General features: G+C 32.6%; 2 protein-coding genes across 2 annotated transcripts; both read right to left on the reverse strand.

Annotated features, from left to right (window-relative positions):
- Window positions 1–427: 427 nt before the first annotated feature.
- On the reverse strand, window positions 428–2,247 carry LOC107491909 (3-ketoacyl-CoA synthase 1). Its single transcript, XM_016112829.3, has one exon. The coding sequence runs from the start codon at window positions 2,109–2,111 to the stop codon at window positions 546–548; it is 1,566 nt and encodes a 521-aa protein (XP_015968315.1). The 5' UTR covers window positions 2,112–2,247; the 3' UTR covers window positions 428–545.
- Window positions 2,248–20,898: 18,651 nt separating this feature from the next.
- On the reverse strand, window positions 20,899–24,108 carry LOC107491910 (probable protein S-acyltransferase 12). The gene is made up of 7 exons (XM_016112831.3): window positions 23,592–24,108; window positions 23,262–23,511; window positions 23,089–23,180; window positions 22,301–22,427; window positions 22,111–22,196; window positions 21,700–21,765; window positions 20,899–21,301 (listed from the first exon to the last, which is right to left on the reverse strand). The coding sequence occupies exons 1-7, from the start codon at window positions 23,775–23,777 to the stop codon at window positions 21,185–21,187; spliced, it is 924 nt and encodes a 307-aa protein (XP_015968317.1). The 5' UTR covers window positions 23,778–24,108; the 3' UTR covers window positions 20,899–21,184.
- Window positions 24,109–25,906: the final 1,798 nt, after the last annotated feature.

The following is a 25,906-nucleotide window of genomic DNA, read 5'->3' on the forward strand; positions in this document are numbered from 1 at the left end:
TGTGACTTTTAAAATAAAATTATGATTTTTGTTTATTAATGAATAAAAAGGTGTTATTGTATGGTAAAAATATGTGGTAATATAACAAAAAATGAATTATTAAATAATAAAAATTTGTATTATTAGGAAAAATATTTTTGAATAAATTTTCCTTGAATGACTACCTCCATTATCTCACATGCCATCATTTTATCACGACATATGAGACATACTGTTCTTCTATTTTTGTGGTGAAATTGATCGAAAATTCTATTTCATACTGTAGTAGGAAAGATCAACTTATGAGGTAATATTAAACATGTATACAGAGGACTCTGATTTTTTACTTTGTTTTAGGGTAAAAAAATAAAATTTTCTTATGAATGTATGTTTGAGCGTTTCCATGCATGGCGTTCCCGGTTTGTAGCAAAAGAAGAGACGAGGGAGGGAGCTAAATTAGGTAACGGTTTGGTAAATTAAGCTGAAGAGATGCAAATATGCAACCACGTTGGGCCCGCAGTAGAGAATTAAATAAAAATAAGCAATTAAAGAGAGGTAGAAGGTAACTATGGGGATGGGTGACGAGGATAGGTGTGAATGGAATCGTCCCAGGGGTTGCCACGCCAGTCATGGAGTACGGGCAGTCCACGGAGGGCCTTCCAGACTGCGCTGTTGCACTTGAAGCCGGAGCCGAATCCAATCTGCCAAACCCTGTCGCCTTTCTTGACCCTCCCCTTCGCCTCTGTGTATGCCAGCTCGTACCAGAGGGAACTACTCGAAGTGTTCCCGAAGCGGTGCAGCGTCATTCTGGAAGGTTCCATGTGCCACTCGCTCAGCCCCAGGTTCTTCTGCAACGCATCAAGAACCGCCCTCCCACCCGCGTGGATGCAGAAGTGCTCGAACGCCAGCTTGAAGTCCGGTATGTACGGCTTCACCCTGTTCCTCCCCTTCATCACTTTCCTCCTCACCAACGACATGAAGAACATCAACTGCTCCGAAAGCGGCAGCACCAACGGCCCCAAAGTCGTTATGTTTGTTTTCAGTGCGTCTCCGGCCACCTCCATCAGCTCCCTCGCTAGGCACACTCCAATTTTCCCCGTCTCGTCTTCTCTCTGGTACACGCAGTTGTAGTTCTTGTCGTCCGCGCCCTTGTGTGTCCTCACCGTGTGAACCAGCTCGTACTTGGATCGCGCCCTGTCCCGCCGCTTGTTCGACAGAAGCACGGCGGCACCGCCCATCCTGAAAATGCAGTTGCAGAGGAGCATGGACCGCTCGTTCCCGAAGTACCAGTTCAGAGTTATGTTCTCTGTGCTCACCACCACCGCGTAGGAGTTGGGGTTCGCCTTGAGGAGATCCTTGGCGAGGTCGATGGAGATTAATCCGGCGCTGCATCCCATGCCGCTCAGGTTGTAGCTCTTGATGTTGGTCCTGAGCTTGTAGTGGTTAACGATCATGGCGGAGAGAGAAGGGGTAGGGTTGAAGAGGCTGCAATTCACGATCAAGATGTCAATGTCTCTGGGATTCAACCCTGTTTTGGCGAACAGAGCGTCCAGTGCTCCGAACATAACGGCTTCTGCTTCGAGGCGTGCTTCTTCCATGGACAGGTTCGGAGGGCGGGAAGTGATCCCTCTCGGGAGGTAGGTCTCGTCGCCGAGGCCGGATTTGGTGGAGATCCGCCGCTGGAACTGAATGGCGTTTTCGTCGAACGCGCCGTTCTCCTCCGTCATCTTGAGGAACGATTCCACGGAGATTTTGCGTTCCTTGCTGGGCTTGTAGCAGGAGAAGTCTACGAGGTAGACAGGAGATGGGCGCGTGGCGTAGTAGAGGCCGAAGAGGAAGAGGAGGGCCGCGGAGAAGGCGAGGCGCGTGAGCGCGTGGGTGTCGAGGCGGAGGTCGTGGAGGTTGAGGCCGATGAGTGAGAGGAGGAGTGGGAGGATGAGAGCAAAGATGAGGAGGGTGGCGGGGTTGCATGAGTAGCCGTACCCCAATTTGACGTATTTGAGCTTCACCGATTGTAGGAAATCCGGTAACCGGCGACGGATTCTGATGACGGCGGAGGAAGAGTCCCTGAAGTCCATCTCAGCCGTTAATCTCTCCTTATCCATGTCTATGCTATTACCAGCTGCAGCCATTCAGCTTACTGTATTGCTTTCTTTTTGTGTTTGTTTGTGTTTCTTCTTGTAAGATATATTTGCTTATGCTACACTGCAAGGTAGAGGGTGTGTTTCTTCTCCTGAGGGTGCTACCTGCTCTGCTTCTGAATTTAGATTGTGGGTTTAGGTTGCTTTATATAGCAGACTAGCAGTCAAAGAGAGATTATTTCTTCGCTTCTTTTAATAATCTTATTTATTTCATAACCTCTAATATAATACTGTTTTGAATTAAATAAGAATTATTTTTCGCATTTAAACAATTTTAACATCTAAGTTTATCCAAATAATTTAGAGTCATGCACTTTTTTTTTCTGTTTTTTTTTCTCTCCTCACACTTCTTCTTTCAAATTGACTCATATGTTCTTCTTCTTCTTCGCCTCTAAGAGTTACGAATTCTTCTTTTTCTCATTTTTTATTATTTTTTTATTTTTGTTATTGTTGTCACCACCACCCTCTCCTCTTTTTTTTTCCTCCTATTTTTTTTTTCTTAATTTTTGTTCATAATTTAATTTTTGTTCGTGTGCTTGTTTTGAATTGAGTTTGTGTGTTACAATCGTTAAATAATTTCGATTCATCTTGAATTTAAATAAGATACACTTAATCTGTACTTATTTTGAAACGAGTTTACATTCTAAATATAATTTTTGGTTCATTTTTAAATATAATTTTACTACATTTTTGAGTGAATTATTTTGTTATAATTCTTCTTGTTTCACTATCTTGATTCTTGAGAGGAATAAAACAAAGAAAAAAAGAAAAAAAATCAAATAAAAAAAAAGAAATAAAAAAAATTTCTTCAAAATTTCTCGTCATGTTCTTTTTCTTGTTTTGTTCATCTAATCAAACAAAGAAGAAAAAATACATAATAGTGCAAAATTATTTGATTGATTTGGATGTGTTTTTGTTCATAATTCAATTTTGTTTGTCTGTTTGTTTTCGAATTAAGTTTCTGTGTCGCATTCATTAAGTAATTTCGCTTTATTCTAAATTTAAATAAGGTGCATTTGTTCTCTACTTGTTTTCAAACGAGTTTACATTATGAATTTAATTTTCGGTTTATTTGAATATAATTTTGGCTCATTTCTGAGTGATTATTTTGTTATGATTTTTCTTGTTTCACTATCTTGAAAATAATAAAACCAAGAAAAAGAGAAAAAAAATCAAATAAAAAAGAAGAAATAATTTCTCAAAACTTCTCATCATGTTCTTTTCTTATTTTGTTCATCTAATCAAATAAAGAAGAAGAAATACATAATTCTGCAAAATCACTTGATGGATTTGGATGTGTTTTTGTTCATAATTTAAATTTATTTTTCTGTTTGTTTTCGAATTAAGTTTGTATGTTACAATCATTAAGTAATTTCGATTCCTTCTAAATTTAAATAAAGCGCATTTAGTCTGTGCTTGTTTTAAAACAAGTTTATATTCTGAATTTAATTTTCGGTTCATTTTGAATATAATTTCGATTCATTCTAAATATAATTTCAGTTCATTTTGAATATAATTTCGGTTCATTTCTGTTATGCACAATTCAAAACTCTTTTTCCTCACCTTTTACTATTTCTTCACCAGGGAGACAAGGAGAAAAAGAAAGAAAAAAAATACAACAGTAAAAACAACAAAAGAATGAAGAAGGAATGTGAAGAAGAAGGAGGAGGAGGAAGAGGAACGTGAATAAGAAGGTTAAGAAGAAGAAGAAGAAGATGCGCGTATAATCAAGTTATTTTAATAAGAGTGATTTTTGTTAGTGTTAGACTTACTTAAATAAACTTAAATAAAAAAATATTTAAATGTGTAACAACTCTAATTAAATAGTTAATTCTTCGATTTCAAAAAAATGTGTTAATTCTTATTAGAGGAATGTAGAATAAATAATATATATTTTTATACAAATAAATAATAATTTATTGGTGATTGATTTTTAATATATACATAATATTTTTGTTAAAGTATTTATGTTCTTGTATTTCTTTTGATTTTAAAATTAAACATAGAGATTTTTAAAAAATAATAATTGTTTTATCAAAATTAAACTTAAATATAATTATTCCAACTTTTTAAAGGTAACACTCTTTAAAAAATTAAGAAAATAAATAACTTTTGAAAATATTTAGAAACAATACCAAACTCATATTTAATTAATGGCACTTTAGTGTATAGACAAAAATACATTTGTTTATAATTACTCTCTAATTTTAAATAGCTGTTTATTTAGACAAATTAATGTTTCAGAAATTTATTAAATCTTAATATAAATAATTAATTTAGGTACGATTTATATCTAGATATACTTAATTTTAATGTATTAATATGATACGAACTTGTATCAAGAACTAGAGAGAATTAGAGATAATCAGAGAAAATAAAAGAGAAATTCCTAAAATTAGAGTCAAAGAAAAAAAATAGAGTTTTCAATTATATCATGCCTATCTCATATTATTACATCATACTCCTCTTTATAGTATAATTCTCTAATTAGACTAGTCCAATACTAATCCTATAATAATAATATATAAATGACACATAAAAAAGAAATGAGATAAAGATGAGACTACAACTGGAGTTAAACCCTAAAATGGTCTCTGAGATTGGCGCCATGTACTAAAATCGTCCCTGAAATTCCAATTGCACCAATTATGTTCCTGAGATTGAAAAAAGTGCACTATATTAGTCCCTGACTTATTTTTCATTAATGACGTGATGACATTGCTTGATAATGTGGACTATAAGTGACACGTGTCACTCCATGATTTGACCACGTGTAACGATATGATGATGTGGTGACCAGTAACACGTGACATGCTGATGTAGATGGTTGTGTCACGTGTCACAATGTTATTTGGCTACGTGTTCGTTTGTGCCACGTGTCACAACAGTATTCGTCCACGTGTCATCCATTATGTCATCATTGTAGATGCACCAAATTAGTCCCTGAAATTGAAAGCGAACAATATCGTGCTATTACAAATGGTATCAGAGCCGGAGTCCGGATCGATGTGCCAGCGAGGGTGCTGGGCTCCCTTAGGGGGGGTGGATTGTAAGATCCCACGTCGGTTGGAGAGGGGAACGAATCATGCCTTATAAGGGTGTGGATATCTCTCTCTAGCATGACGCGTTTTGACGAGTGAGTGAGGGGGTTTCGGCTATCATCCTTATCGTAAAAAACAAAATCGTGAGGTCTTGTGTGTCAAAGCGGACAGTATCGTGCTAGCGGGTAATCTGAGCTGTTATAGAACCCGACAAACACCAATGAGCACAATTAGTAACCTTAACATTGTTGTAATATAAATGGCCATATTTACCAGGATGTCCATCAGGCCTCATTGCCATAGCATCACTTACATCAATCAAACCAAATTGCAACCCTTTGGATAGGAAACTTAAAAATTGCATTAAAATTGGTATGTAATGTGATGAGTACTGTGAAACTTTAATTTAATTAACCTAGTTGAAATCTAGTTAAAGCATTTCACCAAATATGTTGAATTCTAATAAAATTAAAAGAAAATAAGAGAATACCAAGAAAAAATAGCAAAAAAACAAAAAATATGATGATATAATCATTATGATAAATTGTAACAAAATATAGCACTAACAACAAACAATTGCAACAAGTTAAGTACAACAAACACTAAACAACAACAAAGAAATTGTATGAGAGAAAAATAGAAGAAGAACAATCAATTACTCACTACCTTTATTCAATATTGTCGTTGGAAGAGAAAAAATGAAGGCCAAAAAGAGGGGATTAAGATTTGCACTCACAAAAGAGGAAAAGATAAGGAACCACACGAACTGCAAACTGCAAAATGTGATGCGAACAACAAATGCTAACTTCTTAGAGATTCAGATTCAAATCTGCAAACGCCATCTTTCATCTTATTTCTGCAATAGTAGAAAGAGCACAAATGGCAAAGAACGCGAACACCGTTGTTACCTTCTCATCTCTTCTCTTCTAATTTCAACGCTAATTACTACGGTACCAATTGAATCAGTTAGGGTTTTGAAAAATAAAAATGGCTATCAGAAATAAAAAATAAGAAAAGAAAAAGAGGGAAAGGAATAGATTGATAATATGTTTTTTATTAATGGGACACTTAAAATTTTAATGACGCTAAAAAAATTATATAAATAAGTGTCACCATTTTATTTAATAACAACTGTTTAAATAAGGGTCATAAAATAAGTGTAGTTATTCATCTAATTTGGTGTAGTGTAGGGACTTAAATAGGACGAACACGTTAGGGACAAAAACGATACATAGAAATAAATTTTAATTTTATTCTTCAATAATATTAATTTTTTAAGGTACATAACTATTCAATTATTTTTTAATCACATCTAAGTAAATCACGCTTAATCACATTAGTTTTAAAAGAATAGTGACTTAGAACTTGTGAACGAATGGGAAGAGGAGATAGTAGTGGTGGTGATACGTGCTTCAAATATTCGTAATATTAAGAGTTTAACTATTATTTAAAAGTTATTTGTTTCTATTTTTAGAATATTCAATTTAATTTAATGTATTTTGGTTTTATATTTGTAGGATTATGATTTTCTTTGTTTTAACCTAATAAGAGATGATAACTACCTCCTAAACTATTGTAGTCATGATATTGAGTGATTTAAAGGCTTGAAAAATTTCTTTTTGGTTTTGTGATGAAACCATGGTGTGGACAAGTGAGGTTGTGTGAGTTTCTCTCTTGTTAAATTAGGGTATTGAGTAGAAGGTTGAGTGAGTCCCTTCGATTCAATTCCCAAACTATGGTGTAGACAAGTTAAGTTGAGCAGTCTCTTTTTTTGTTGCATCAAAAAATTGGATAAAAGTTAAACTGATTTTTTTGTATTTAATTTTTAATTTATCCCTTGTATTTTCTATTTCAATTTCAATGTATTTTTTTATTCACTTTGAATTATTGTCTTTTTGTTTATCTTTTTTTTCTTTATCAACTGGCAAGATAAATCGTAATTGTGTAAATCGAGAATCTTGTGTTTCTAAAACAGATTCCATCTCGTCATCACTATTGTTTTCAGAACCAATTTGAACACAATCCTCGTCCGTCTTTAAATCTTCTAAAAACCCAGTATCCGTTGGTACAAATGATACTTCCCTCGAACCATCAATGTTGGTTCCTCAACTATGGCTCAGTCTTGCTGTAGAACTCAACATACCTGAATACAAAAAAAAATTTTTACTAGTGTTCACGACTTCAATGTAAAGCTCCATCACTACTTGCGCTATAATCTTTTCATACATGTCGAACATAGCACAACATGCTCGTGATCTTTAAGCCAAAACAATTTATAACGCACGCTTTGATTTTATCGACAAATAAAAATTGATATTATATTTTTTTATATGTTTTTTTTCTAATAAATTCATGTTCACCAGAATTAAACTTTTTAGTTTAATCAGTGATATCATTGTATTCAAAAGATACACTATTATCGTTACATCTAATTATTGTATTCAGATAAACGACAACATTAATACATTCAGTAGCTCTTTTGTGATAAATTTAAGAGAAAAAAAAATGAAGAATGCGAAATAGAGAGTTAGAGATGTATGTTAAATTTGCTATGTTGCTCAGGTATTTATAAGCAAGTTTTGTGAATGCTAATACTTCCATTTTCACAGGCATCAAATCCGAAAATTGAAGCCCATTTTCGCTTGCTACAGTATAAAAATGCTTACCTGTTTTCGCTGATATTTATTGGGAAAATTTTATAATTTATATTTTTACAATCATGCAATGCAAAAATAAAACTAATAATAATTTTTTTAAGGGTAAAGTATATTTTTTGTCCCTGAAGTTTAATAAAAGTTTTAAAATTACCCCTAAGTTTTATTTTGTTTCAATTTTGTCCTAAAAGTTTTCGATTTGCATCAAATATATCCCTACCGGCTAAATTTTTAAAAAAATTAAGACCAATCTAACAATAATACATGAAAATTATGCTTGATTTGCCTGTGTTGATGGTTATTCTTATGAAATTGTGGTTGAATTGGTTTTAAATTTTTTGAAAAATTAGCCGTTAGGGGTATATTTGATGCAAATCGAAAATTTTTGGGACAAAATTGAAACAAAATAAAATTTAGAAATATTTTTAAAACTTTTGTCAAACTTCAGGGACAAAAGGTATACTTTACCCTTTTTTTAAATATAAAAAAGTTAAAAATATTATTTATATACTAAAATCAGTCACTAAAATCAGTTATTAATGTATTTGTATATAAATATATGTGTATTTTAATTTATTTTTAATGTGTATTTGTATTTTATATATATTTTATATTGTGGCTGATTTTAATAACTGATTTTAGTGTATACTAGCATAACTCAAAATTAAAAATATTATTTATACACTAAAATCAACCACCATATTTATGTATAGGCAGAAATTGCGTTTGTAGCAACTGATAATAATATCCGAAAGTGGGAATCAAGCAAGGCCTACACGCATTCACGCTGTATAATAAATAAGGATGGATTTGACCATATGGTGCTGAATGAGGAATTGAAGATATTCATTAATTTATATCATCCGCAACAAAGCTACTAATTATTACTATTCGATCAGTACATAATTTAGCTTATTAAACAACGATGATTTAACTTTGATAAAAGTAGTTCAAAAAGGGATGGATGGCGCTCAACTACTTCTGGAAAACCACACTATTGTATGAAGACTTTTTATAATTTATGGTGTTAATAATATATACATATATAACGTGATAAGAATGAATAGACAATTAATACAAAGATTGGAGATATGAGATTTTCTCCTTTTCCATATGTATTATTCGACGTATAGCATTTAAAATTTAAAATAATAACAAAAAATGGGAAATATCATTCGCAAAATGGATAAGAGATATTAAAAGTATGAACCCTATGTATAGACGTATAGTAGTACAGTGGCCATCCAACCCCGATGCAGTTATGTAATAATTAATTTAGGCAGCAGAGTCATGTCACTAAAACGAGTTGTAAGTAGCTGATCTAAATCACTCTAATTACTGATGCACCTTCAGAAAGGTGAGTTAGTTTGGTGGTGGATGGTGGAAATAAGAAGAAATTACGTACTTGACTTTTTTTGTTATGTGCAATTGGATTGAACTCAGGTTCATCTCTATGCGATATGTATATGGTAGAGACATAGTATTCATGAAATTTTTTTAAATAAATATTTTATTTTATTACCAATTTGGATACAATTTATGCTTTTACATCCTATTACTTATCTCCTTTGCACATAAACGATTTATTATGAATATTTATAAATATAAAAATATTAATAATTTAATTTGAATAAATTTAATAAATAAAAATTAATAAATTTTGTTACTATTTAAATCGAATAAAATATTAGCAAATGTTTTAGTTGCGTGTTAAATTAAAAAAAAAAACTTCAAATATAGCAACAGTTATAAAAAATTGTGTTGGTTTTATTTGGGTCAAAATCCTCTCTCACTATGTGTAGTTTTTCATGTTTTTTCAATTTTTCACGTTTTGCGTCAACTAACTCTCCTTCTTCTCTATAATATTTAAGCAACCAACCTTCCTTCTTTATCATCCATTCAAAATTTTAAACCCTACCATTATTTTTTTAAAATTATTTTTATTATTTAATTAAATTTAAAATCATCCACTATTCCCTCAAAAAGATTTGAAAGAGCGAAAAACAAGAGTAGAAGAGAATACGAAAATTTAAAACAGTTACCTAAAAGAGTCTCTACATTAATCTAATATTTTAATTTTTTTTAACGTGCAGTTACTGTAATCGAATAGTGGGCGGTTTCAAATCTAAATGATAAGAATCATGAAGAAAAACATAAATGAAAAATTTAAATAAGTGATAAAAAAGATGTCAAATTAAAAGGATTAGAAGAAAAATATTATTTGTATTCGTTACAAATTTAAAAATAAATTTAAATAAAATTTTAAATATCTCCTTTTAAGTATTTAAACTTTGAATTATTTTAATTATAATTTTTTTATAATAATACATATATCTTATTTATTATATAAATGAGATAGTTATTAATGTATCTTGTAATATATGTATTTTTTAAAAATATATATATTTTGTTTGTAAATGAGATATAGCTAAATAAAATTGCTATCTATTTCGAGTAAATGAGATACATGTATAAATATTTTGTTTATTGTAAACAAAATATATAAGAAGGCCTAAAAACATAAATTTAAAGTCTAAAATATTTATTTTAATAAATAAAATAATTAAAATATTTATTTAAAAAAAATCCTAGTATCTTCTACTTATTAGGTTGGTGGAGAAATAAATGATTTAGGCCAACAAATTAAAACGGCATAACCCAATGGTACAGATTTATTGTATTTTATGATTATATTCCTCGAGAATCCTAATAATAATAGCCAACAATACCATGTTTATATGCTCGTTTATGACATTTTTTAAGGGTTATGTTAGGTACTCAATTATTTTTTTAAATAATATAAATAATTATTAATTAAATAAAAATATATTATATTTTTAAATTATTTATTTAAATTTTTATATTAGAATAATTATTCGTATATCTAATAAAATAAATATTCGATATATCTATTGTTTATATTGTTTAGTATTTTTATTATCTACTTATATTTTTTTTTTTAATTATTTATCTATTGTGTGGCATATAATATGTTGATGTTGGTCATTTTTAGAGGTTTAGAATCAAATTACATAAGGAATGGCATTCATTCAGGCATCATGTATGCATCATGGTTTATAAATAATCCTGTCCAAGCGACTTGCTTCAACCCATCAGCAGAACAGTTACATATATGTGGCATGTAGCTCAACTACCTCATTCACATTTTGTATGCTGTTGACCACGGACTTGAAGAATAATAATGCATTCTTTAATTTTATATCCATACCTTAATTGGTCAACAGAATGTAAAATCTGCATCTTCTTTTTCACTCATTGCTTGCTTGTCCATTGACCGCCTACAGGCTACAGCAAATATGTTCTCTGTCGCACCGCATTCAAATTCATATTTTCATACACTTTCACGTGTGATTAAGTCTTGAACAAGTTATACTTAAACGTCTTGTAATGATGTGTTATGAGAATATTATGGAATATATGGAATTGAATGGCGGCCACGGAAATATTACAAATGGAAGAGAGGCCCCGTGGTAGATAGTAAACTGTGTGCAAATTAAAGGGCAGAAATAAATCAATAACAGAATGATATTTCAAAATTATATATATAATTGACAAATAAATTTTATAAATATTTTAAAAGTAAAAAAAAATTATTCTTTTTATAAATGATAAATAATTTTTATATTTAGTAAATTATTTGTGTATTGAATTTAAACTTTTAAGATATTTAAATAATTATTTAAAAAATAATGTAAAAAACAAAAATTTATATATTTCGGAATTATTTTTTTAATTATGTAAATTTTGTAGTGTCACTTATAATTTATCTTTGCGATAAATATCAAATCAGTACCAAAAATATTCTAACGCTAACAAAATAATATCTTACTTTTATTATTAATAAAATAGTCCATAAATGATTTTAAAATTTGATAAGTATGCTCTTAAATTTGCTAGAGCACATCTCCGATGAAAACGATGCTAAAATGGTCATATCATTTTGTGCCTAATTTTTATTTAATTTATTTATATAATAAATTTTAAAATTTATTAAGTAAATTTTAAATTAAATATTAATTTTTTAGTTTTAAAACAATTAGACACTATTTTTAACATCATAACAAACACCCTATAACAAATCACATTGCACACGACAAGAAAAATTTCCCAAACAACCTTCTTAAAGCTTTATTTAAATATTTTATTTTATTTTTATTTTACAAAATACATTAATAATAATGGATATATAAATTTATTTAGTTATAAATATAGAAATTGAGATACAATTTTTTTTAATTTGAGAGATGATAAAATTCATTTATTTTATGTTTTTTTGAATTCCTATTTTTATATTTCTATCTCAAAAATTTTATCCAAACAATCAATTCAAGTAAACATATCATAAAAAAATAAAGGAAAAGTTGTTTCTGATAGAATTTAATTACTCGATCGTTTTACAAAAATTTTCAGTTAATTTTTATCTTTTAAACTTTGTAATTAACTCTTTGCATTAGATAAAATAATTTTAATAAATTATTACTCATTATTTTTTGTTAAAAGAAAAAATAATTATTCTTAAATTATTCGTTTTACATTGTTGTAGGATAAATTATAACATTCTCTAGAAGCAAAAGTTCTAATGTTATAGTATTTTTTTAAAGTGAACAGTTACTCAGATTTTTTAATCTAATATATATCTAATTACAACTTTTTAAAAATAATCTAATTAAAAATTTGATAAAATTATAGAAACTATTAAAATAATTTTAACCTTCTTATAATCAAACATATATCGTAAAAATTTAAAATAAATTATAATTTAAAGTTTACAATTTTGGAAAAATGGTTTATAAACATTTTTTTATGATTTGGTAAATTTATCTAATTATTAAATAGTATACATAATAATTTTATTTTTTTGTTACTTCTATTATATAAAAATTTATATTGTCAGCGTATTTTCAATTAAAATATCAAATTATAAAGTAACTATCATAAATTGATTATATAAAAAAATAAAGTGATGATATGAATTGCCAATTATAAAACAATTTTAATTTTAAATCCTAAAGCTCTTGGGTCCAATCTCTCCTGCATGATATATCGATTTCTGCCGCAAGCTGAGGATATATGCATTTCTCTTTTTATTTATTTTTGTGTTCGTTTTGCAATTTTTATGTAGGGATATGCGTGTTTTTTTTTAAGGTTCTGGAAAGGGATATATGTGTATATATTGGACAGAAACTTGATATCCAACTTATTTTGGTCTTCCCAGTACGTTCTAATTTTATTGGGTTTCCCAACAACATGTATAAATTGGGAAGGCCTAAAAGCCCCATGATTTGTTAATCCCAAAACACACCAAAAAAAAAAAAATTGAACTGTTTGTAAAACTACATGTTACAAATTTAGAAAACCTATTATAGAAAATATATAAAATTTTTGAGTTTTTAATATATTTGTTTTATATTTATTAAAAAAATTTTAAAATGTTATTAGCAATAATCTTAAAAAGTCCGTAACAAGGTTTAAGGGTGGAAGCGCAGCCTCCTCTCGACAGGGGGAAGACCAGTTCTACTAAAAGCGGTGGGAGAAGCCATTTTAATTTATACTTTATCCTGCTTCAGACTTTCAGATAGCCTAATCTTAGATATTCACAGCATTCTCACACAATTTTGGTGGGAACAAAAAGAGAGTCAAAGATGTATGGCTTGGATAAGTTAGAATATGATGACAAGACCGAAGCGGGAAGGAGGTCTGGATTTTAAAGGCCTTAAAGCACAAAATCTAGCCTTACTGAAAAAGTAATTTTAGAAGATCCTACTACAACCTAATTCTCTTATAGCCAGAATACTCAAAGAAAAGTACTACAAATATACTGATGCACTAAAGGCAGAGATACGAAGCTCACCTTCATGGGTTGGAGAAGCCTTTTAGAGGGGCGCTCTGTAGTTGAAAAAGGGATAACTTGGCGGATTGGCTCGGCCTCCCTGCTGCGTATCTATGAAGACCCTTGACTACCTCTTCCGTATCTGTTCACTATCATGCACGGCCTGCAACACCTAAATCAAGGACAACCTATTTTCTGGGTTAAAGATCTGTTCACAGAGAATAACAATGGAATCAAACATTGATCCATGAAAGTTTTCCTGCAGATATTGCTAACAAAATATTGACTTTGAAAATTGAAACTGGAGCTGATGAACTTCGGTGGGTATTGAACAAGGGTGGAAGGTATGACATTGCATCTGGCTAATCGGGGCATACCAATTCAATCACGATCCAATTGAGATTTTTTTCCAATTGATGAGACAGAAGGATGTACGGGTTGTCCTGTGGAAGCTGGCTCTCCCTCACAAAATCAAGATTTTCCTATGAAAGAGCATTCATCAACGTCTCCCAGTCTGCCACCTCCTTCACCATTGCTTCCCATCAACATCTGCAATCTGCCTGTGCTGCTCAGAAGAAGAGGAAACAGTGCTCAACTGCTTTATGACATGCAAATATGCTAAAGAAGTGTAAAATCAAAGTCCACTAGCATACCTACTAGCAATTTCCCCTTTTGGTACCTTTACCCAATGGTGAATATTATCAATGGAAGTCCTCAAATCCAACACCACCCGATAGACTCATTCCCAATTTCTTGCTAATTTTCTCTAGTTCTTATAGAAGGAACGAAATTCATGAATTTTTGAGTACAAATGGAGATTTCTTGCTAAAATTTTCTCTTCAGTTCACAAGCTTCACGATGAAATGTTACAACTTCCAAACTCTCTTCATACCCAACTTTAATAATATTGTTCTCTAATCTCTTTCTTATTTAAGAAACGCTATCGCTTATACCTTCACTTCTTGAAGACTTTGTTTGGATTATAACCCTATTTTTTTCATCTGATTCTAGTAGTAATAGATAGCTGTACTTTTTTTCTATTAATGGAAGTTTATATTTTTGAAAAAAAATAATCTTAATATATATATATATATATNTTCATTTTTTATACCATTTCTTTATATGAAAGTGCCACTCTACTTGATCTAATAAATGGTATAAGATTCATTTTCAAGTTTTTTACTTTTTTCTTTTTTTGTAAAAATGATTAATGAGTAATGTTGCCATTTTCTAAACTACACACGACGTGCATAAGAGTATTTGGATCTTGTAATTTTATAAGGTGTCGTATAGATTCTTTGAAAATTTATAATTGGTGGATACTATGGTGTCTATATATATTTGTCTAATTTATTAAAAAGAGATTAAAATTAATATTTAAATTAAAAAATATAAAAATAAATTTTTTTAATAGATACCATAGAATTTGTCTTTATAATTTTACTTAAAACACAATTGTTATTTATTTTTAATCCAAAGATAACAGTTTTTTTTAAAAAAAAAAACACTAGGAAACTAACTTTTAAAGACTAAATTTGCGATTGAAAGACTGAGATTTAATAGTGTATTTAGTGGCGAGAGATTAAAACTAAAATTTTAGTCTCGAAATTTTGATTTCTTCAGTATTTTCAGAAAGTGAAGAACTAAGGATACACGGACTGAAATTTCTAACGATAAAGACTGAAATTTTAATAATATTTTTATTAATAACTAAATATATTTTAATAAATATTCTTATTTCATCTTTATATTTATCTTGAACCAAACAGATATAAGACATAACTCAATTATACACACTTAAATTAAATATAATACAAAAATTTAATTTAATTTCAATATCTTAATTTTTGTATCTCAGATTTAATTTATTTTGCAAACGCAGCCTTATTTAACCAACAATCAAGAAACAAAGTAATAAACAAAGGGTTCTTGAGAATGGTGAAGAAAGAGTAGAGGAAATTAAGAAATAGACAGTTTTTAGACAAGATGAAAGCATTGTCAATAGCACTGGATAGATGACATAAGCAGCATTTTAGGGATATAACTGAGAAGATAAAGCAGTTTGAGAAAGAGGTAAAAAAGATGAATAATATGGTTAGCAGTGGACTTTATGATGGTACAATGGAGGCAAGGAGAAGGACGTCAGTGAGGTGCTATAAGAAGTGGTATGTTATGCAAGATATTCACTAGAAGCAAATGTCTAAATCTCAGCATGCTGAAAAGATGGATAGGAACACAAGGTATTTTCATAATATTACTTTGCCAAAAATAAGGAATAGTTGGATTGAATCATTGGTGATTAATGGGAGACTAGTGAAAAATCATGCAAGAATAAAAGTTTCAACTAAAAATTTTTATAAATATTTGTACCATTAGAAAGCTTCTCCAAGTTTGAGCTTTAGAGATGGTTTAGTTAATCGGTTAGAAAGGGAGAAAGTTGAAGTCCTTGAGGTGATGCCATCAGTGGAGGAAGTGAAAGAGGCAGTTTGGGACTATGAATCAACTAAGACTCCAGGAAATGATGGATACAACATGAATTTCATAAAAAATATTGGCATGAGATTGGAACGGATTTCACTGCCGTTGTGATAAACTTTTTTGAGACGACAAGGCTATCAACAGAGTCTAATACCACGTGGGTGGCGTTGGCTCCAAACTTTATTGGAGCTAAGGAGATAAAAGATCTCAAACCTATAAGTATGGTTGGATATGTCTATAAAGTTATATCTAAATTGTTGACAAGAAGAATGAGGAGTGCAATACCATTTTTAGTTAAAAAATTACAGAGTAACTTTGTGAAGGAAAAGAAAATACATGATGGAGCTTCAATTGCATGTGAAATTATGCAATAGTTAAAACTGAAGAAGAAGGCGTCAGTGATAATCAAACTGGATTTTCAGAATACATATGATAGAGTTAAATGGTGCTTTGTTGATACTGTATTAGAGAAGATGGGATTCGGTAGTACATGGAGGGCATGGATCAGAGAGTGTATTAGATCGGCATCTATCTCTATTCTGATTAATGGGTTACCATCGAAACCATTCAAGATGGAGAGGGGGCTTTGTCAAGGTGATCCATTATCGCCATTTTTGTTTGTTCTGGTGGTGGATATGCTTAACAGGATGATCGGAGAGGCGGTAAGGAATAGGCGAATCTCTCTACTTTTAGTCGGTAGAGATAATATAAAATTATCACATTTATAATTTGTCGATGACACTATATTGTTCTGTCCGCCGGAGGAGGATACAGTGAGAAATTATTAAAGACTTTTGAGGTGCTTTGAAATGATGTCTGGGTTGAGTATTAATTTTGACAAGTCTAATTTGATCCCAGTGAATTGCAGTCTGGAATGGGTGAGTCGGATGTGACTTCTTCTCAGATACCAGTAGACATCTCTACCGATGAGGTATTTTGGTATTAGTCTCGGAGCAAATTCCCGGCTAGTAAAAACTTGGAAGTTAGTCATAGATAAGGTGGAAGAAAAACGTAGCTTGTGGAAATCAAAGATCGTTAGTAAGGCCGAAAAGCTAGTACTCATAAAGGCAATAATAAACAGCCTACCTATTTATTACTTGAGCTTATATAAGATGTCAAATGCAGTTGCACGAAGAATAATCTCATTACAGAAGAGATTCTTTTGGGGGAAGGAAGATAGACAACCTGGTTTGACTCCTGTTAAATGAGAGATGGTCCAGGCATCGAAAAAGCTAGAAGAATTGGGGGTGGGAGATATGGTGGTTCGTAATACTGCTCTAATGTTTAAATGGCGGTGGCATTTCTCAAAGGAAGACTGTCCGTTATGGAAGAAAATTGTGTGCTCATGTAATAGCTTTAACCCTGATCAATTGCTGTCAACTCAGACACTATCAGTGAAAAGAGACCCATGAAGAGAGATATGTCAACTGCAAATAAAGGACTAACAGGTCCGACAGAAGATGATTGATGACCTTGTTATGGAGGTAGGGGATGGTAGATCCACCAGATTTTAAGAGGATACTTGGCTCCTAGTTGGAAAGCTAAAAGACTCCTTTTTGAAATTCTTGATTTTAAACCAAAAAGGATCATTAATTGGAGATTATGGGTTTTGGAATGGGATAGAGTGGATTTGAAACTTTTAATGAAAGAGGAAACTCTGACATTGGGAAGTAGATACCTTGGATTAGCTGCTTCATGTTTTGTAATCTGTTAGATTGATGGCAGAAGTACAAGATAGAGTGGTTGAAAATGTGACAAGAAAGGCATTTATTCTACTAACTCATTTGTTCATATTTTGCAGGAAGAGACTATGGCCGATGATATTTTGAGCTACAGATTCACATAAGAAATTTGGAAAGGATTAGTTCCGCCTAGAGTTGAGTTGTTCACCTTATTGTATTAGTAGGCCGGGTCAATACAAAGGAGCGGCTAAATAGATTCGGAATCATTGAATGGAATGATAATTTGTGTGTTTTGTGTAAGAAAGATATTGAAACTGTACAACACCTTTTTGTTACTTGTGAGTACTCTTGGCAGGTGTAGTGTGCATAGATCAAGGAGTTTGAATGGAAGTGGACTATTCCAAATTCCTTAAAAGATCATTTTAAGAGTTAGTGGAGTATGTCTTTGACAAAAGAGTTGCACAAGTATTAGTTAATTGAGTTCTTCTCAATTATATAGAATATTTGGTTACATAAAAATGATATCATTTTTTAAAACAAGATAACAGACGTGATTAATTATGTTGTTCGATCATTCTGTTATGCTAGAAAATAATGTGGTAGTTAATTTATGTTGTTGATGGTTATATTAAAAATGACATAAAAATTATTTTTGTTTATATTTTATGTTTTGTAATTATAGGTTGCTTGTTTCACTTCAAGTATTGAGTTCTTTCTTTCAAAAAAAAATAATAATAATAAAAATATATTATCTAATTTAATTGTTAGTTAAAATAATTGGTTATCCATCTATCTATATGTGTGCGATGTACCGATTGCAACCTACATCTACCTCAGATAAGCTCCCATCGAAATTGCCATAATCATATATATATAGATATATATATTTTAATAATATATTTTTAATTTATATTTTTGAACATCGCTCATTAATTATTGTTAAAACAATAAATTTTACTGTCGTCTAGCATTCTAAATCTATTATACGACTGTTACTAACAACTTTGATTATTAAAAAGGAAAGTAGCCTATAGTATATAGTATGTCCGAAAATGAAGTAAGAACTTCCTTGGATATAACCCTGAAAAGCAGAAACAGAATCCCACATCATGGTCCTCTTGCCCTCTTAGCTTCCCTGCACCAATGTCTTAGTTGCCGCTCTTGTCCCCTCTTCTTCTTTCACATCCCCATCTATCGTACCCACAAACCTCTCTCCTTCTCGTCATATTCCACAGGAGGCCAGGCAAGTTTTCTTTTCTTGCTTTCATATTTTCTTATGCTGATATTATTGTTAGTTGGTGTGTAGTGTCTCCAATCATAAAAAAATGCGAACTTTGAACTTCAGGGCTAGATGGGATCAAATGAAGGAGAGGAAAATGGAGAGAAGAGAAGAATCAGGAGGGCATACTTGGTTGTTTCATTACTGTGTTTGGTGATAAGCGTAGCAGGAGGTTTTGTTCTTGGTTGGTGGCTATACAAATACCACCCAAAAAATAAGCAGCTATGGATGGTTCCCTTTGGCTTCGTTCTCTTCCTCACACCAATCATTTGCTGTCTCTGTCTTATACTTCCCGACTTTTGCACTGCCAAAACCGATCCAGTGGATGCAACGTCCTCCTTTCATCATCCAGTTCCAAAGAGATTAGCTTGATTCTTAAGTTCTTTTGAATTAAGGGAAGTTCCTTAGCATCTGCCAGTTTTTTCTGTAATATCTTTGATGGTTCTTCCCAATTAACGAAGCACATACGCTTCCATCAATTCTCAGCATTTTTTGTTGTTTTTTTTTTGGTTTGTAATTAAATATATTAGATATGTTAGAACATGACAGGGGTAGTTGGTATCTGGGCCAAATTCTTCAGTAGAAAAATGGGATATATGACGTGGAAGCTTAAGAAGGGGTGCAAGGGTAGGGTAGGGGAAAGTCATATTCACAGATGTTCCCCTCCCCAGATCCTGCAATCCAATTGGAATTGATTAGCCACGTATGGTGATTGCTGCTTGCTAAGTCTTTGTAAATGAATGCAGCTTTCAAGATTTAAGTATTTCTCCAACTCCAACCGTCCCCTTAATACTCTGCTTTAGTTTCAAATAAGTGTGTGCCTATGTTTTGAAAGTTTAGACCTAACTAAATAGAGTTGAAATATGGGTCTAAAATTGAACAAATCACGTGATTGAATAATCCTTTTCAGCAATAGGAATAATAATAATCCATGATCAGTAGGACAACAAAGTGGACGTTGCCGTTGACTCAATCAACTCCACAATGCATTGTGTTTGTGTAGCCATTTTAAATAAGAATAAGCATAGGAAATAGATTTTTAATTAGTTAACATTAGTTGATTTTTTATAACTAACTTGGGTTGGTCAAGTGGTCTCCTCTCTCATTAGCTTAAACAAATTTTGGGGGTTCAAATTCTACCTTGTGTATGCAGTAGCCCATGGGTCACAAAACTTAAACGAAAGTCAGATTCACAATGGATTAGTTTTTGACCGTCGAAATAGAGGATATTGTAGAAAACAAAAAAGAATAGTTAATTTTTAATTGTAAATTTCTTTTACTTATTTAAAAAATTAACTCTCTAATTGAATTCTTTTAAATAATAGAGCAACTTGTGTCACTCAAAACCATACAGCAAAGTGGAGAACACGAACGTCCATAATCTAGCCTGAGCATGTTAATACGGTTGGAAGAGATCTTACCCCACAAGGAAGACAATCGAATAAAATTGCATGTCCATACATTATTTGTCTTTAAGGAGTCGCACCACCAACTCAATTTACTTTGCGCTATAAATATATACACACTATTTTTTATATCCAAGAGTACTTCGGTATAGTTATCATTAAAAAGTGGGCGGCTGAGCGCAGATAATTCCCCCAACTTCCAATATTATCAATTTATCATGATATGCCTTCAATTAGTAAGTGGCCATAATTGTCTGTCTGATTTTTTCTTTTCTTTTCCTGTTTCAATATTTATATAAAAAACAAAAACAATGTATATATAGTATTATACCAAAAGATGTAAATCCGAATAACGCACTATGATTCAAGCTCAACCAATTCCACATAGAACACTAGCAACGTACGACAATATCTCTTATAAAATGATGCAATAATAGACAGGTCAAGAAGTACACTAGGACTGAATTTCGAAGGTAAATGTACATTGTATTACCTTTAGATGTCAGGTTGCTAAACTGCTTATAAGAATAATCAAATGCAAGATTACATATATACATCTAGACAGCTACATTCAAAGAAAAATGGCAATATTTTCATGTCCATGCTGAAACTTAATGGAAAAAGCAGACGATGGCATCGCTTATTCAACTACAAAAGCTCAAGTCACCATGACTCATACATCAAGATCCGGACGTGTTGGGAACTCAATCCCCCTTAGTGCAGGTATGTTGTCTAAATCCTCTTTTGAAAACAATGGCAACAACCATAGCGCCTTGTTTGTGCCGAAAACCTTGGAAAACATGGGGTAGAAGATATGAAAACATCTGATAAGGGTGACTCAAATTCACAAGCTATTAATCCAGGTAGAGATCAGACACTACAATTACAGGATTTACTAATAACATATTACGGCATTTCATGTTACATTGTTAAATCATCAGATTATTGAAACTAATCAAACAATGCTTTGTTCGTTAAAAGGAGCAATTGCTAATTCTTATTATTTTACGCAACTTTTACTTCCTTTCCTCTCATTTCCTATTCTTTCTATTTTCATTTCTTCCATTTTCTTTCTTCCCCTTTTCGCTCCTCATCCGAACAAAGCACTTCATGGATCAGATATTTAACATCAACTTCCACAATTTCCAATTATTTTGTGATGTTTTACTACTTGATATTTAATGTTACCTGCTCAAAATTCTTCTTCCTTCCCAAGTCATACCTCCACCTGACTGCTTTTTTCTTTTCATAAACCTGAAACATCATTTACCAAACAGCCACTTTAGATAAAAGAACCTTAGTTATTCTCAAAATTATCCGGTGACTACTCAGTGTACCAGGCCTTTATCATAGTTAGAGCCTTAGAGGTACACAACCATGTTCAACAATCAAAGCTGAATTAATGAATATCATCATCTGTTGTCACAGCTTGATAGAGCCTGACATATTTCATATTTCCCATGTTCAGTGAACAGAATCATGCTGGGTTTTAGAATTAACAAAACTCTAAAATGTATGTCTGACCAATAGCATTATTGCATACCATTTCAAAAGTTTAAAGAGAAAATAATATTTATTCATAAATGATTAACAATTTACCTCTACCGAAGTTGTGTTGCTTAAGAGAAGAGATATATGCATGACTACGAAACAGAGAAGACTCAGTGCAAAGGCCAAATTGAGAACTGCATCAAGGCATACAGTCTGTAAGAAACATTAATAGCTATGAGGATTCAATAAAAGCTACCCAGATTAACTTGACTAATATAAGTATAACATTTATACTTACTAGAAGCCAAAAAGATTACAGCAAATCCCCCAGGAGACAATGAATGATTTCTAGCTCCACTGAAGAATCTGATCAAACTGGGGACCAGAGCTAAGCAATCCAGTGTTGTCTCAAGAAATGTATATAGCTATTAATAGGTGGGGGACAGAGAAATAAATTAGGCAAAACAAATACCAGAAAGAGTAGTATGACATTAATCCCTTTTCCAACTCCACCACAAAGAGTAGTATGACATTCATCCCTTTTCCAACTCCACCACCTGACCCCTCCTGTTTTCTTCTAACAGTATGCACTTCAATAATTTATAATTTGCTTTCCTTTAGAATAAAAGTACTAGGCATGTGTTTCTGTTCATTCTAACAAGGTAGCAACACTTTTCCCATTCATGTTGAGAAAGCAGTTAAAGCACATATTCCATTCGATAATTTGATACAGAAGCAACGGATTATTAAATGGAAAACTTAAATTTTAGCACTTCACTAGATCTTCTTAATGATAGAGCAGCAACTGCAAATCGACAAGACTCAAGAGGGATAGATGTTTCTCTAATTATTTCATTGAATTGATTAATTCAGTTTTATCAATTAACTACCAGAAATGTGGGCCAACAATAATTTCATTGAATGAATTGATGCAGATGCAACCGATATGTAATTGACAAGTTCAGTGTTATCACGTCATAAAAAATGTCAAAACCTTCCAAGCGATATGCAGAGGAAGAATCCCAAAACCTTGTCAAGAATATGTAGAGCACAAAGAAAGTAGCAACTATGGAGACATGGAATTACCAAGAAGAGCAGAAAATACTTGTAGTTACGTGCTCCAACGCAATTCACCACCCAAATACAATGATGATCCATCTTAAGAACGCATCTTTGGCCTGCAAAATACATCAAGGTGAAGCATGCTTGTGCATATAAAATGATTCATGCTGCTCTAGAAAATATTGGAAGAGACATACAAACAGAGCAGTGATGGCAACGGGGTGGCTTGGCATTCTGGCATCGAGTACAATAGCCAGTGGAAGAAGAGGAAGAAGAAGCCTCAGCTGCAGCCTCGGACTCAGGTGCAACTTGAGAATAGAGTGATATAGGAGTAGTGACAGCTTCTAAATCGTGGTGCCGAGAGAGGGGCAAAGGCCTCCAATTATGGGGGACAGAACCAGGGTCATTCAGAACCACCATGAAGTAGGACCATGTCAACAGTATAAGCTGCAAGCAAGCAACAACTACTAGCATTGAAGATTGAACAAGAGAAAAAAGGTTAAATCTTTGAGAGAGAGAGAACTGACAAGGATGTGAAAAAGGAAGAGAATGAGGAAGGCGAGCGGGGAATGGGAGTGGAACAAGAGAGGGCCCCAGGCGATGATAACAACGGCGTAGTAGGAGAGGGCGACGATGGCGGCGAAGAGGAGGATCATGAAGTAACCGAGAACGCGGAGAGCAGAGCAGAGCTTGAAGAAGTTGATGTGATCCATTCGACGAGCAATTGAGGGGATTGGAAACCTTACTACTGCTGCTGCTGTTCTGCTCCGTGCCGGGAACAGCCGTTTCCAGATATCGGAAGCCAGGGTGCTGCGATCCCAATTTCCAATTCAGATTTTGGAATTTGGGTAATAGGACTTCCGGTTATGCTTCTCAACGGGCTTTGCAAATAAAGTAAGAAACAGCGAAGCACCCACTTTATGGCGATGGATCAAATGCGGGGTCGGGTCGGATGTTGTTGAGCGAACTTACATATTTCAATTCCAATTCCAATTTGAGATGGAATGGTCCGTCCTTGAAGGTTCCACCGAGTTAGAGCACCTTCTTAGAGTAGTGGATTGATCTGTTAGAAAAATTATTTGTCGATTTTAAGTAGAATACAGCGAGTAGAAATACTTGCAAAATGTATTTGGACATTCAAATTAGTCGAATAATTTTAATAAAAAAGTAAATTACAAGTAAATAAGTAAATAAAATAAATAAATAAGAAGGTGTGAATGTATGATTCTTTTTTTGGAGTTATTTGTTTTAGGTTATTTCTTTTTTTTTTTATCATAGTTCTAAAACTAAATTAGACCGGTCAGCTCAACCGAATTAATTGAGAACTGGTCATCAGGCATTCAGCTCGATTCGGTTGGATTTGAATCCTCTAAAGTTTGAATTTTACTTTAGAGAATAAAGTGTGATCTCTCACCATTGATTTCATAGGTGGGACCAAAAATAAATATGAAAGAAAAACTATTCAAGGATAAAAAATCAAACTTTACTCTAAAGTGAAATTCAAACTTTAGAGGATCCAAATCCAATTCGGTAGTCTCATAAATTGCCTGGCAAAAAACCAATCAAACCGGCGGTTAACCGGTGAACCGCACAAAACTAACCAATTTTTTTGAGGGTTTCCGCCAAAAACTCTTATTAAGTTATTTCTTTTGGTCTTAGAAAGCATGAAACTCGAGCATCTCAGTTCCATTGATGAAAGATTATAGGTTGAATTTATATATTTGAAACTATATATAGGTTTTTTAATAATTTTATTTAATATTTAATAAACTGGTTGAACCTGGTCGAACCAGTAACTCAGTAACCTTACCAATTTATTGACCGATTCGGTTCTCACAACCTTGCTCCTTATAAAGAGTTAGAGCCCGTTATGCTTGACTCGAACTCTGTCGATATTCTCGATAGATTTCGTCTTTCTTGCCATATCAGTTTGTGATTCTATTGTTATCTCAATTTGGTTTGTTACGTGAGTCGTGGCTTTTGCGTCCGAGTTTATAGCAGTTTGTGGCCGAGGTATGACGTACGTATCATAGCCCTCAAACCTTTAGGTAAAGGGAAGAAAATAGGTTGAGCTTTTATTTGCATACCTCGGCCATTTGATGTGGCGCGTGTTGGAGGTCCCCGGCCCCCAAGCTTGAACTGGTTCCTTTGGTGAATCTGAAAAATCTATTTTGTATATTTTTATGCATGAACATGGCACTAAATTCCACCTGTCCCTTTATGACTTAATGGATATGACATGCGGCACGATACTCGATGCATCTCTATGCGTTTGATCAAATAACTCCTTGAATTATTTTTTAGGAACAGTTTGGATTAAAAACATAGGGAGACGGGGGATGCACCGTTTAGTAACCCACTGTTGTCTTAAAATTTGTTCTTTTTTCGATGTTAATTTTGTGTTGAAATTTTGAAGGAAAAGAGTTTAATCCCCCATTCTCTGCAAATGAGTAAAAAAGGTTAGTTTTGCTTGTTCGTTTTGCCTTTTTCTTTGGTTCTCTTGTATTTGACTTTGTGCGAGAAATATGGGTAAGGAAAAAAGTTAAAGTAGATGAGAGTGATCCTTGATGTTGGGTGGACGATAGTGTGAAGAGTTAGGTTTCCCGGTTTGACGACGCTGAGTCTGTGAATGTGCTTGATTCAGGCGTGTGGGTCAGAGAGGGGAGTCAGATTAAGATAGAAGTGTTGCCATGTGAGGAGAGTGATCGCGTATGTGAAAAGTTGCGCAATTGGCCTTATTTTTATTTGTATTGATGTTTGCTTACAGAACTTGGTGTTAGGCTTCTTTTTTCTAACTTTCAATGTCGTGTGTTGTTTTTGTTGAACTGTGCTCCGACATAGT

Source organism: Arachis duranensis, chromosome 6, assembly GCF_000817695.3.
Source record: "Arachis duranensis cultivar V14167 chromosome 6, aradu.V14167.gnm2.J7QH, whole genome shotgun sequence".
NCBI classification, from domain to species: domain Eukaryota; kingdom Viridiplantae; phylum Streptophyta; class Magnoliopsida; order Fabales; family Fabaceae; genus Arachis; species Arachis duranensis.

Excerpts from the sequence above, each read along its gene's own strand:
- LOC107491909 (XM_016112829.3), bottom strand. The coding sequence starts at position 2,111 with ATGGCTGCAGCTGGTAATAGCATAGACATGGATAAGGAGAGATTAACG.
- LOC107491910 (XM_016112831.3), bottom strand. The coding sequence starts at position 23,777 with ATGGATCACATCAACTTCTTCAAGCTCTGCTCTGCTCTCCGCGTTCTC. Across the intron at positions 23,512-23,591 it reads TCTTCCTTTTTCACATCCTT|CTTATACTGTTGACATGGTC; the intron begins GTCAGTTCTCTC and ends GCTTGCTTGCAG. Across the intron at positions 21,766-22,110 it reads GCAACACAACTTCGGTAGAG|GTTTATGAAAAGAAAAAAGC; the intron begins GTAAATTGTTAA and ends ATGATGTTTCAG.